Genomic DNA, 13,898 nt, shown 5'->3' with positions numbered 1-13,898 from the left:
GGAATTCTGAATTCCATTTCTAAGACTTTGCATTATTCAGATTGTGTTCTCTGACCACAATGCAGTTAAATAAGAAACCACAATAAAAAACTGGGAGGAAATAACAACAAAACCCATGTGTTTGAAAGCATATTCCTAAATAACTCCTGCAATAATGCTGAAAATCACAGTGGAACTCATAAAATATTTTTAAAATAACCATAATGAAAATATTACATATTAAATCTGTTGGAACACATTGATAGAGTACTTAGCGAAAAATTCACAGCTTGAATGCATTGACTTAAAAATAAGCAGAATGGGAAATAAATGAACTCAGCATTTACTTAAGAGTATAGAAGGAAAACTACAGGGTAAATCTTTTTTTTTTTTTCCCAAGATTTTATTTATTTATTTGAGAGAGAGAATGAGCAATCGGGAGGGGCAGAGGGGGAGAGAGAGAGAGAGAGAGAAGCAGATTCCCTACAAGCAGGAAGCCTGACACGGGGCTTGATCCCAGGACCCAGAGATTATGACCTGAGCTGAAGGCAGATACTTAACTGACTGAGCCACCCAGGCGCCCCACTACGTGGTAAATCTTAAGTAGAAAAAGTAGTAAGGTAAGACCAGAAAATATGAAATAGAAAGAATAAACAATAAGATTCAATAAAACAAAAACTGGCTGTCTGGAAACCTTGGGAAAATAAACAAACCTCAAGGCAAGACTGAAGAAAAAAGAGAAAAGGTACTAGTAAGAATGAACAAAAATGTCTATAATTATAAATACAATAATAGAGACTTTCAAAGTCGTAAGGGAATATTAGGAATAGTTTATGGTAACACTGTTATATAGTTAGATGAATTGGACCATTTTCTAGAAAATGTATATTACCAAAATTGATTCTTCACTAAAGAAATTGAATCAACATTCAGAAAAAGATTCTAAACCCAAGTAGTTTTACAGGCAGGTGTTAGTAAATGAATAGATAAGGAATTCCTTAACCTGATAAAAGGTACCTGTTAAAAAAATTTTTAAACTTAATATTGAAGTTAATTTTAGTACCAAGGGCCAGGATGAGAATGCATGCTTTCACCCTGAGTCAATGCAACAAGACAATAAATAGAAATGAGTAATACGACAAATGGGAAGGAAGAAATGAAACTCTCCTTGTTTGCCAATACTGTGCTTATCTCCATAGAAGATCCAAGCAAATATAAAGCCCACAGATACGAAAAAAATTTTTTAATGTAAGAAAGTACTATTTGCAGCTTTGTAACAAATTTTACTATCAAGATAAAATGATAATTTCTACAAAAATTTAAATTACCAAATGTGACTCAAAAGTTTAGGGAGAGCTGATTACTAAAAAAACATGAAGAAATTGAAAATTTCTACCCTAGATCTATACTTTAAACAGGGACAGGGCACAGGTTTGTGATCATTGTCTTTGTTATATAAACTACTGTGAAACATAAAAAAAGAAAACCTGAAAACTAATTTTACTTTTAAATGTATTTTAACAATCCTAAATGAAATACTAGCAAACCAAATCCAAGAGTGTATACATGAATAGATATTGATTGATCATTTCTTTTGTTCTGGGAAGGATCCTGCTTTCCTCAATCTTAAACATTTTAGTGGATAAAAGTGTATTAAGGGAGTCCTTAGCTTGAATCTGACTAGCCCACCCATAAACAATTATCAACTTTGGATAAAAGTTTTTTAAAAACTACTCAAAGGTCCTGGAAAGTAATCAGAAACTGGCAGAAACTGGAAGGGATTAAACCCTTAAAAGAAGGGATCCACCCTGGTGAGATACGTTTGCTTCCTGTTAGCTGCCCATGCAGAGTAGAGTAACTAGAACTCAAACAGACCACCAAGTCTTGTGGGCTTGAGGTGGTATCACAGGGTGGAGTTGAGGCTGTCAGAGTAGATGGAAATTGAAAAGGCAAATCCTGGAAAGGAGAGAGCCCCAATGTAGGAAGCCCTTATATCTGCATATAAATTCTTCTCAAATTCTTTGCTCTTTTCTGAACTGTGCATGCTTAAGAGACGCTAAGGAAGCTGGTAGAAAGAGCTGCTCCAGGATTTCAGTGGCTATGCACTGCAGCTGAGGCAGAGTTTGAAGTCTGAAACCTGCTGAGTTTGAGGAGCTTGGTAAATACCTTGGGATTTTATTGAAACCACAGAAATGTCATATATTATAAGTAAAGACAGTGTCCTAAAATTAAGAATTCACCGAAGACTAAGGGCAAAGCTGAACAAAACCTCCACAAGTACAGGATGACCAGACCAGGATGTTCCATGCATGATAAAACCAAGTAAGTGTAAAAATCTTGACCTATCCCTGAGAACACAAAAAAATGAATTCAAGATAAGTCCTAGATATGAACGTAAAAGCTAAAACTCTAAAATACTGGAAGAAAACATTGTTGAATATCTTGGTGTAAGCAAAGGTATTTTAGAGAGGACACTAAAAACACTAAACATAAAGGGAAAAATAAATTAGGCTCATCAAAACTAAAATTAAAAACCTCTGCTCATTAGAAGATACCATTAAGAAAATGAAGACAATCCATATAAACTAGAAGAAAACATTAGCAATACATATATCTAACAAAGGACTTGAGTCCAGAATATAAAATTAATTTTTATAACTTGAGAAAACAACCCAGTTTTTTAAAATGGACAAAAGGCTTGAACAGACACTTCACAGAAAATGTAAGAATGGCCAATAAGCACATGAAAAGATGTTCAACATCATTAGTCTTCAGGGAAGTGCACATAGAACCACAGTGAGAGATGTCAGTTCACGCCAACTAATGACAGGTTAAAAGGACTGACATCCCCAGCTATTGGAGAGAATGTGGGTGCGGATATCTGTACATTTATCTTGCATTATAGACATGCCCCCAAATAGGTACATGTTTATACTACATAGAGAATTTTTAAGTAAATAAGAACAATTTCTGATGGATGAAGGATGATACAACAAAGCAATTCATAGGAAAAGAAATAGTAAACAGATTGGAAAAAGTGTTTCAATCTCAGTAAATAAGGAAATGGAAAATAATTGGCAACAGTTTTTTAAAAAACAGAACATCCCAATTTTCCAGAGTCATGGAGTATAAGGTTCCTTCATAAGACTTAATGGAAATTAATTGGTATAAATATTTTTGTCAGTGTCTGTCAAATTTAAAGTGGAATTTTGTCTTTTGACCTAGCAATTCTACTTAGAAAAATACGTTCTAGAGAATTATTTGCTCACGTAGAGATACCTGCATAAGGATTCTTTGAAGCATAATAGTGGAAAACTGGAAACAATCAGATTATCTAGCAGTTTTTGCTATAGTTACACTATTTAAAGAGGAAATATCCTGATGTAAAAATCTTTGAATAATTAATTTCATTATCACAGTTTAAGGCAAAGGCAAGGAGATAAAGTCAGAGATTCCCTTCTTGGTGGAGACATGTTATTGGAAAATAGTATCTTGGTTTCTCTTTTTTCATAGCATAGTTAATTTTGTATGTGCTCTTGACTTTTTTTGCATGCCCATATTTTGTGAACTATAAGATAATCTTTGACTGTAACATAACTTCTGTAAAAAAAAAAAAAAATTCCCAAACTTAGAGATTTTTCACTATTGATAAAGATTTTTTGTTTGTTCATTTTTACTTTTTTTACTTTCCTCGGGTTTGTGCTATTTGCTCCCTGAAAATGTAACCTGTAAACTTTTCACTAAGCAAGCAAATGAACCAGTCTAATCTAAGAGGAGGCTGACTTTCTGTGTGTACTTCAGTTTATCAGGTTATGGAGTAGTGTCTCTAGTTCAAATACAGGACAGTTAGGATATTCTGAATTAGAAGTGGTCCTTCCTAAACACACACAGAAGAAAAAGAAACAAGGTGCCAACTAGTACCCATTTTTTTTTAGCATTATTTTGGAGTCTGGTATTACATATGAAGAAGTACTGTTTGAGAATCTGGGAAAAAGATATAAACATTAGGAACATAGAAACAGTGTTATTGTTTGCTGATGATAATGGTTGTATGCCTGGAAAACCCAGGACAATCAATGAATATGGAGGCTTATAATAAAGTCCTCAGTTATATTGTATTATTATGAAATTTTTTCCAAAATTGCTCTTATTAATAGCCTTTTCTGACTTTTTATTTCTAGTTTTCAGGATTTTGATATTCAGGGGTCCAGAAGATGCAGTTTGGACTGGTTGACGATAGAAACGTACAAGAATATTGAAAGTTACAGAGCTTGTGGTTCGACAGTTCCACCACCATATATTTCTTCCCAAGACCACGTCTGGATCAGGTTCCATTCCGATGACAGTATCTCTAGGAAGGGTTTCAGACTGGCATATTTTTCAGGTGTGTTTTTTAAAAAGAAAAAAGATAATGAACAGAATTCTGTGGTGTTAAGTATCAAGTCACTTTGGGGCTAGTCTTCTAAAACAATTTCCATTTAGCCTCAAGGCTATTGAGATTGAAGAAGGTTCAGGTGCTTTAGAGCACAGTCTCAAAAAGGTGTTTTGTATATTCTCATAAAATGATCAATTTTATAAACTAAGGTCAACTTTCTTTTTTAAATATTTAAATACATTTATTTTAAAAGTAACTTTTTTTCCCTCGAGTGTTTACTGATATCCTGAAAGTTACTTCAGAAAGTATTTTTGTGTGTCTGAATTAACCATTGTCTTTACAGCTTCACAGAAAAGACATTGCATTTCACCTCCATGGTTTGTAGTATCAGAAGTCTTCTTATACTACTCTGAATCTTTTCTTTCAAAAAGTGTGACCAGATCATACATATGTGAATGACTCAGAGTATTAGAATTATATATACTTTTTGCTGAAAATCATTTTACATCTTATAAAATTTGTAATTGTCTTTCAGCAAATATGCAGCTTTTTCTCTTTTTTCTTACAAACACAGTCTTTGTAATACTTACTTAGCTTCTGAAGCACATTTTCTGTCTCCTCTTTACCAATAAGTAAGTTGTTAATGAAGAAGTAAGTATTGGGGCGCCTGGGTGGCTCGGTCGTTGAGCGTCTGCCTTCGGCTCAGGTCATGATCCCAGGGTCCTGGGATCGAGCCCCACATCGGGCTCCCTGCTCTGTAAGAAGCCTGCTTCTCCCTCTCCCACTCTCCCTGCTTGTGTTCCCTCTCTAGCTGTGTCTCTCTCTGTCAAATAAATAAATAAAATCTTAAAAAATAAATAAATAAATAAAAATTTTTTAAAAGGTAAGTATTGTCATAAACATTGTTAGTTTTGGGGACCATAAGGCTCTAATGTTTGATTTTCTTCCCCTACCCCCTTATTGGTGTATATTTAGGATGGTACACTACAATAATTGGAATTTTATAGGTATTTCAAGTTTTTTTTCTCTCTCTCTCCCCTTACTATTTTGCTAAATAAATTTATACCTTTAGCTGAGATTCATGCAGTGTTTTGCTTTTGTGCAAAATATATATATATAAACAAGAACTAGAAAAGAATATGAAAAATATGAAAAAATTGATTTGGAAAGGTGATTATTATGGATGAATTTTTCTTTATTTCAATATGTCTGTCATTCTAATGATGTTTATACAATAAATTATTTAAAAATTTTAGGCAGTATAGTCTATTGGCTCATGTATCTTAGATTACTAAATGTTCTGCAGTAAAATAGCTCTCTACAAAAGCAGAATTGTTCTCCTCCCTTTTTTTTTTTCAAGTTTTTATTTTAATTCCGGTTAACACACAACATAATGTTGGTTTCAGGAGTGGTGAGAATTTAGTGATTCATCACTTACATACAACACCCGGTGCTCCTCACAGCAAGTACCCATCACCCATTTAAAGCCATCCCTTTACCCACCTCCCCTCCAGCAACCCCCGGTTTGTGTTCTCTTCACTTTGGGTCAAAATACAAACGTCTTCGTGGAACAAACAATAGGTGTTTAAAATAAATTGAATTGTTGAGCCACTATTAATTTGTTGAGTCAATATTAATTTGCTGTTAGAACCTAATCTATTTTTTAAAATAAGATTTTTTAAACCCCTATCGCTTAGCCTTAGTTAATGTTTATTATAAAAATACCACTTGCTGTTCTGTATCTTTTAAAAGAGCATGGTTTTTCCCTCCTTTCCTCTCCATCTCCGTCCTCCCCACGCCCTCGCAGGGAAATCTGAAGAACCCAGCTGTGCTTGCGATCAGTTCCGCTGTGGCAACGGCAAGTGCATCCCCGAAGCCTGGAGGTGCAATGGCATGGACGAGTGCGGGGACGGGTCTGACGAGGGGGTCTGCGCCCGAGGAGCCCATCCCCCGACGGCCGCTTCCTTCCAGCCCTGTGCCTACAACCAGTTCCAGTGTCTGTCTCGGTTCACCAAGGTTTACACTTGCCTCCCCGAATCTTTAAAATGCGACGGCAACATTGACTGCCTGGACCTCGGAGACGAGATCGACTGTGACATGCCGACCTGCGGGCAGTGGCTAAAATATTTCTACGGTACTTTCAATTCTCCCAATTATCCAGATTTCTATCCTCCCGGAAGCAACTGCACCTGGTTAATAGACACCGGCGATCATCGTAAAGTCATTTTACGCTTCACCGACTTTAAACTCGACGGTACTGGTTATGGCGACTACGTCAAAATCTACGATGGATTAGAGGAGAATCCACACAAGCTTTTGCGGGTCTTAACGGCTTTTGATTCTCATGCACCTCTTACAGTTGTTTCTTCTTCCGGACAGATCAGGGTCCATTTTTGTGCCGACAAAGTGAACGCTGCAAGGGGGTTTAATGCCACTTACCAAGTAGATGGCTTCTGTTTGCCTTGGGAAATACCCTGTGGGGGTAACTGGGGGTGTTACACGGAACAGCAGCGCTGTGATGGGTACTGGCATTGCCCCAACGGAAGGGATGAAATAAACTGCACCATGTGCCAAAAGGAAGAATTCCCGTGTTCCCGAAACGGAGTCTGTTATCCTCGTTCTGATCGCTGCAACTACCAGAATCATTGCCCAAATGGCTCAGATGAAAAAAACTGCTTTTTTTGCCAGCCGGGAAATTTTCACTGTAAAAACAATCGTTGTGTGTTTGAAAGCTGGGTGTGTGATTCTCAGGATGACTGCGGCGATGGCAGTGATGAGGAGAATTGCCCGGTCATTGTGCCTACCAGAGTCATCACTGCAGCCGTCATAGGGAGCCTTATCTGTGGCCTGTTACTGGTCATCGCATTGGGATGTACCTGTAAGCTCTATTCTCTGAGAATGTTTGAACGAAGGTCAGTATCAGGACAAAACTATGGAGGCTGTGCCTTCTACAATAACCATGGTCCCGGTATTTGCAATAGAACTGTAGCGCGATCAGCAATAGACTTTGGTTTTATACTATTTTTGGAAATAAATATCTTTCATGATTTATGAAATGAGTGTGAAAAGATTAAGACCCAAGAGGCTAAACACATTTTAAAAACTAATAGAGTTATGAGGTGAGAAAAGCCAACCTGTATCTACCAGTTTCTGTTTTCAGATTAATCTGTTTTATAGGAACTTTGCAAGCTGCAGTTCTCACTTGTAATGTTTAAACCTGTGTTTTTATAAATATGAATTCAACAGTTGCAAATATTTGAGACCCTACTGTGTTCACAGCACTATACAGATGAGTAGAAAAATGAGTAAGGCATAATCTGGCAGGCACTTTACAGTTAGGAGGAAGCCATTGGTGGGTGGAATAAGATGACAAAAATATAAATGCTGTAAGTGCTACAAAACAAAGTGGTATAAAAGTCAAAAGATACCTGATTTGATGAGGGGATGTGGAAAGGCTTTTATTGAAGAAGTGCCATTTGAAATCTCTAGAATGTAGATAGGGAAAAGGTATTGTAGTTGAAAGAAGTAGCCTGGGAAAATGGCACAGAAGTAGGAATCCCCAGCATTGCTTGGAAAAGTAACACCTCGCTCAGTGTGTCTGGAGCCTAAGATACATATGAAGGGCTAAAAGGTAAAACGTAGAACACAGGACCAGTGTCATGTTGTGGAGGACCCTGAGGGCCATGTATCAAGAGTTCTCAGTAAGAAATGGTTAGGTATTAAAGGGTGACCTTCAGGGAAGGTTTTCTTCCATGTGGTGCAGGATAGACTGGACCTGGGAGAAGCTGTTGGCAGAGAGAGAGAGGTCCCTTAGGAGGCTATTGTGGAGACAATGACCCTGCATTCCGGGAGAGTTACAGATAATAGATTCAGTGAAGACCTTCATGTCCCAGACAGCCAAGCTAATAGATGCACAGAATCAAAGTAATCATGCTGCATCTTTTCTTTGAGCAAGTATAAATGGCCAGAAGACTTTTTACTACACTGCGGCATAAGAGTTCAACGAAGAAGAGTCCGAGGTCTTGAGTTTAAGAACAGGCTATGCCAGAAAGTGTATTGGCGACTCATTTCACTCTTTTTCCTCATCTGTAAACTAAATGTGTTGAACTTGATGATTACTTTCACCTAAAACCCAAAGCCCCTTATGTTCTTAGGGGTTAAAAGATCTAATACCTTTACCTTTTATGGGGATTTCTAATTCATTAAAACTTAGTGATCCAAGCTCTTAGTATAAAGCCCCATGAGGATAGACCGTCTTCTTCTTCTTTGTATTCTCAGTGTAGGAATGGTATAGATATTCAATAAATGCAGGTTGACTAAGCTTTAAATGTGGTCAGATATATTAAGGTTCAGATTGTTTTCATTGCTGATTAAAAAATTATTAGTTTGGCTTGCCCTTTTTTTTTTTTTTTAACTCTTTTTATCCCTCTGTTTTCTCTCAAAGGTCATTTGAAACACAGTTGTCAAGAGTGGAAGCAGAATTGCTAAGAAGAGAAGCTCCTCCCTCTTATGGACAATTGATTGCTCAGGGTTTAATTCCACCAGTTGAAGATTTTCCTGTTTGTTCACCTAATCAGGTATGTTGCATTTTATGATTTCTGTTTCATAAAATGAATTATATATTTGTATATATGATAAAGGAACTTTGTCATAATTTTTGCAGTCAAGTCAAGGATTAAATATATGGAGGATTTGAAATTTTAATTGTTTCATTGTATTTTAACAAATGCTACAAAATCAGTTTTTCATTCTTCTGATTTAGTTATGTGATTCTTAAGCATTTTACTGTTTAGGATGATTTGGTGCATTAAAATTCAGAAGTAAAGTTTGGTAAGTTATTTTCTATTTGAACTAAACATCTGGAAGATTGTTAAAATTAGTATGCTGGGGCGCCTGGGTGGCTCAGTTGTTAAGCAACTGCCTTCGGCTCAGGTCATGGTCCCAGGGTCCTGAGATCGAGTCCCATATCGGGCTCTCTGCTCCGCGGGAAGCCTGCTTCTCCCTCTCCCACTCCCCCTTGCTTGTGTTCCCTCTCTCGCTGTGTCTCTCTTTGTCAAATAAATAAATAAAATCTTTAAAAAATAAAATAAATAAAATAAATAAAATAAAAAATAAAATTAGTATGCTGTATTAGTATCATGCTAGATTAACGAGTTAATAAGTAAAAGTAATTGTAATTAAATAACATTTCCACCTGACTTGAGGGAAAACTTCTTCATAGCTAGATTTTACAGTGTTTAAGAATTCATACTATTTTCTTTAAATAGTGACTAGTAACATATTAGTAACATGCTGGTTAACTAGTTAATAATAAAAGTAATTGCAATGAAGTTAACATTTCCACCTGACTCAAGGGAAAACTTCTTCACAACTAGATTTTATAGTGTTTAAGAATTCATATCATTTTCTTTAAATAGTAACTCATTCTTGATTAATGTTTCTGAATTCTTTAAATTTCTATCAGCATTTAAAAAATTTCTTTTTCAGGAACGACTGGGTAGGTGGCTCAGTCAGTCAAGTGTTGGACTCTTGATCTCAGCTCAGGTCTTGATCTCAGGGTCGTGAGTTTAACCCCCATAATGTTCTCTACCCTGAGGCTGCCTTCAAGAGTTTAGCCAATTGTGGAGTTAGAGGAAGTTAGATGTAATTTGCTAAGTAATGTAATTTGTAATTTGCTAAGTAAACAATTCAGAAGTTCCACTGGTTGGAATTTTGTGTGCAAAATAGGAAAAGGGCTGCCTTCAAGAGTTTAGCCAATTGTGGAGTTAGAGGAAGCACAGTCTACACAAGGCAGCTCTCAGCTCAGGCCTCGATCTCAGGGTCGTGAGTTTAAGCCCCATAATGTTCTCCATTCTGGGCTTGGAGCCTACTAAAAATAAATAAATAATATATTACATTATATAATACATATTATATAATATACATATATTATATATAATTTCTTTTTCAAAGCTTAAATTATACCAGGGTTCATAAAGGTATAAGGACCTTACCCTTATGACTCCTGGGTGGCTCAGTTGGTCAAGTGTCTGACTCTTAATTTCGGCTCAGGTCATGATCTCAGGGTCATGGGATCAATCCCCACATCCGGCTCCTTGCTCAGTGGAGAGTCTGCTGGAGATTCTCTCTCTCCCTCGCCCTCTGTGCTCCCCCACCCCCATGCACATGCGCACTCTCTCTCTCTCTCTCTCTCTCTCAAATAAATAAATAGATCTTTAAAAAATTAAGGCATAAGGATGTATACATTTAAAAATGTAAATTCATCCAGAAATACTCATAAAAATTGATAAACATTGTTTTCCCAGTGATCTAATTCTGTGCAAAAATCCCAGTGATCTAATTTCTGGTAAATAAGATTTCTGATTACAATCTGTCACCTTTATTTGGGTCTTTTAGGAAATATTTGGTGAGAATTTATAGTTTTAAAAACATTTCTCTGGATGTAATTTGCTAAGTAAACAATTCAGAAGTTCCACTGGTTGGAATTTTGTGTGCAAAATAGGAAAAAGCTATATTCTTTTGACCATGTGGAAGGTTTCTTTTTAGGTAGGAACTCAAACAGTGGTTAATTCCACCCACCCACCCACCCACTCCACCATCTGCCACCCACCACCCCTCCACCCTGAGGCTGCCTTCAAGAGTTTAGCTAATTGTGGAGTTAGAGGAAGCACAGTCTACACAAGGCAGCTCTCATCTTTATAGAAATTACAAGTTCAGGGGTTCCCAAAATGATTTTTAGTTTTGACAGTTCACTACATGGACTCAGAACCCACTGAAAGCTGTTATACTCATGGTTATGGTTAAGTACAGGGAAGGACCTAGATTAAATCAGCCAAAGGAAAAGACACATAGAACAGGGTTCAGGAGAGTACCAAACACAGATCTTCCAGTTCTCCTCTCCCCATAAAGTCAAGACAGTGTTACTCTCTCAACACAGGTGTATGACAGTGTGCACAGAATACTGCCAAGTAGGGAAGCTCACCCAAGACTCGGCCTCCAGAGTTTTTACTGGGGCTCCAACCCAGAGATGTGATTAACTGCACATATGGCTGATCTGTCTCCAGCCCCTGCAGAGTTTGACTGATACTGCTGACCCAGAGCACCTACCCTGCATCACATTGCTGGTGTGGCTTCGAGCCTCCCCCTCAGACACAGCGGTCTCCGTATCTGTCTGGCCCAAGGCCCCAGGCAAGGACACCCCTGTCAGAGATGACATTGTAAGGGCTTAGAGATCACATCCCAGAAGCAGAGGGCAAAAGTCAGACCTCATCTGGGTAAGGTTTAATTCTTTACTACGTACTACACCATTCTTTAGATTTATAATTTACCCTTATGAGGAAATTCTACTTCAACAAAGTTTTAAAATAAAGTACATTTATGAATAGTAAGCTAGATTTTATTCAGCTTATGAGATAAACCTTCAAGTTTAAAACGTTTGGTAATTCTTAAATTTTCATAAGAGTTTTTAAAAAGAAAAATAATATTCTAAATTACTGCCTCATTCAAAAATAGAAATGCTTTCTAAAGAATGCTTTCTTCTGCATCATAAACTGAAGAAGTATATAAAATTATTCCTAAAACATTCATGAGATCCCCTTATAGAATCTAATGTTAAATTAATTTTAATTAAACAGACTTTTAACTAAGTAGAGGGCTTCACCTCACTGTGACAGACTGTAATGTGGAAGTCAGCATTGTTGATCTTGATGAGAGCTGCATAAAAGAGAAGCTTATCTGCAGAGCCTTCTGTTCGTTGCTGGGCGTAACATAGGGCTCACACAAAAGCCTTAGAACTTGAGTGCTAATGGTGAGGACCACATTTATAGAGAAGTTCCTTAAGGATGTGAACCTTTTTTTTTTCTTTTTTTAATTTATAATTAGGTACTTTTTTTAACATTTTTTTTAATTTATTATATTATGTTAATCACCATACATTACATCATTAGTTTTTGATGTAGTGTTCCATGATTTATTGTTTGCGTATGACACCCAGTGCTCCATTAGGTACTTCTTAATTGGTGAAAAATCTCAACTCATTTGTATAGCAAATCTATGTATGCTGATACTCAGATTTCTTATTGACAATCTGTGCTTTACTAAGGCTAGATTATTCAATATTCCTGTGAAAGTAGTTTCTTTGCTTTCTCTGAATTAAATTCCTGAGTTTATGTTTTACAAGTAAATTTAATACCCATCTTGAAGAGAGATGAAGAGCCATGCTATCACATCTTTCTTTTCCCTCTTTTCTTCTATGAGGGTAAAGGCAGGAGCTATTCATTTTGGCAGAGGGAAATTATATCATCATTGAAAAGGGAGTACATCAACTCACCATCCTTTCCTGGAAATACTGTGTTTTAAATACCAGATGCCACAAATGAAAACTCTGTCTGTTCCAAGTTTGAATACTCCTTTTTATAACCACTAGATGGAGCTTGAAGACTGTTTTAAATAAATGTTGTATGTCTTAAAAATAATCCATAAATGTATTCATCTAGGAAAAAGTAAATTTTCAAAGGATATGATAATTTATGCTTAACGCTAAGCTGTAGAAAATAAAACTTAATCTTTGAAGACCGAGAAGAGTCCAGATGTCTCAAATACCATTGTGTAGTGCTATAAGCAAATTTTTTTTAGCTTGTTTCCTGTGCTGTATTACAAATTAATTAATTCTCTTATTTATGACAATAAAAATCGATCTTCAGTGTCCAACAAATCCTTGAGAACCAACTGTGCAATATAACTTTCACATGTTTTAGAAAGCTTCAGTCTTGTAAATCAAATCTGACTTGTTCTATGTTTAAAAAAAAAAAAAATTAGGGGCGCCTGGGTGGCTCAGTCGTTAAGCGTCTGCCTTCGGCTCAGGTCATGATCCCAGGGTCCTGGGATCGAGCCCCACATCGGGCTCCCTGCTCCACGGGGGGCCTGCTTCTCCCTCTCCCACTCCCCCTGCTTGTGTTCCCTCTCTCGCTGCGTCTCTCTCTCAAACAAATAAATAAAATCTTTAAAAAAAAAAAAAAAATGTAAAACAGATAAAGGGCCTAGTTTACCTTCCTAGCTAGAGAAGTATCAAATAATTTTGTTTTTCAGCTTTGGTACACTTTTAGAATTGGATTACAGGGGGCGCCTGGGTGGCTCAGTCATTAAGCGTCTGCCTTCAGCTCAGGTCATGATCCCAGGGTCCTGGGATCGAGCCCCACATCAGGCTCCCTGTTCCACGGGAAGCCTGCTTCTCCCTCTCCCACTCCCCCTGCTTGTGTTCCCTCTCTTGCTGTCTTTCTCTCTATCAAATAAATAAATAAAATCTTTAAAAAAAAAAAAAGAATTGGATTACAATGTGCAGTTTTAAAATAAAATAGTTGTAACTGATATTAAACATCACTTTAAAGTCACATATATAAATAGTGAAGTGTCAAGAAAATCTAAAGCAAGTGAACAATGGTATAAGTTATAGATTAGATTCTGTAGTAGGGTGAACCTATATAGATGAGAGAATTTAATTCATCCTTCATAGACCCTAACAATCAATAATAGCATCTTTAACCAC

General features: G+C 36.7%; 1 protein-coding gene across 2 annotated transcripts in view; it reads left to right on the top strand.

Annotated features, from left to right (window-relative positions):
• The window catches only part of LRP12 (LDL receptor related protein 12), a 74,243-nt gene that overhangs the window by 55,912 nt on the left and 4,433 nt on the right, over positions 1-13,898 (top strand). For both annotated transcript variants that reach the window (XM_032415600.1, XM_032415599.1), the window contains 3 exons: positions 4,161-4,363; positions 6,162-7,266; positions 8,799-8,931. In XM_032415600.1, the coding sequence (XP_032271491.1) occupies positions 4,161-4,363; positions 6,162-7,266; positions 8,799-8,931 (1,441 nt within the window). The remainder of the gene's footprint in view (positions 1-4,160; positions 4,364-6,161; positions 7,267-8,798; positions 8,932-13,898) is intronic.

This window comes from Phoca vitulina, unplaced genomic scaffold (genome assembly GCF_004348235.1).
Source record: "Phoca vitulina isolate PV1807 unplaced genomic scaffold, GSC_HSeal_1.0 scaffold18, whole genome shotgun sequence".
Lineage (NCBI taxonomy): Eukaryota > Metazoa > Chordata > Mammalia > Carnivora > Phocidae > Phoca > Phoca vitulina.
Note: the sequence above shows the minus strand (reverse complement) of the source record. Positions and strands in the feature narration are given on the sequence as shown.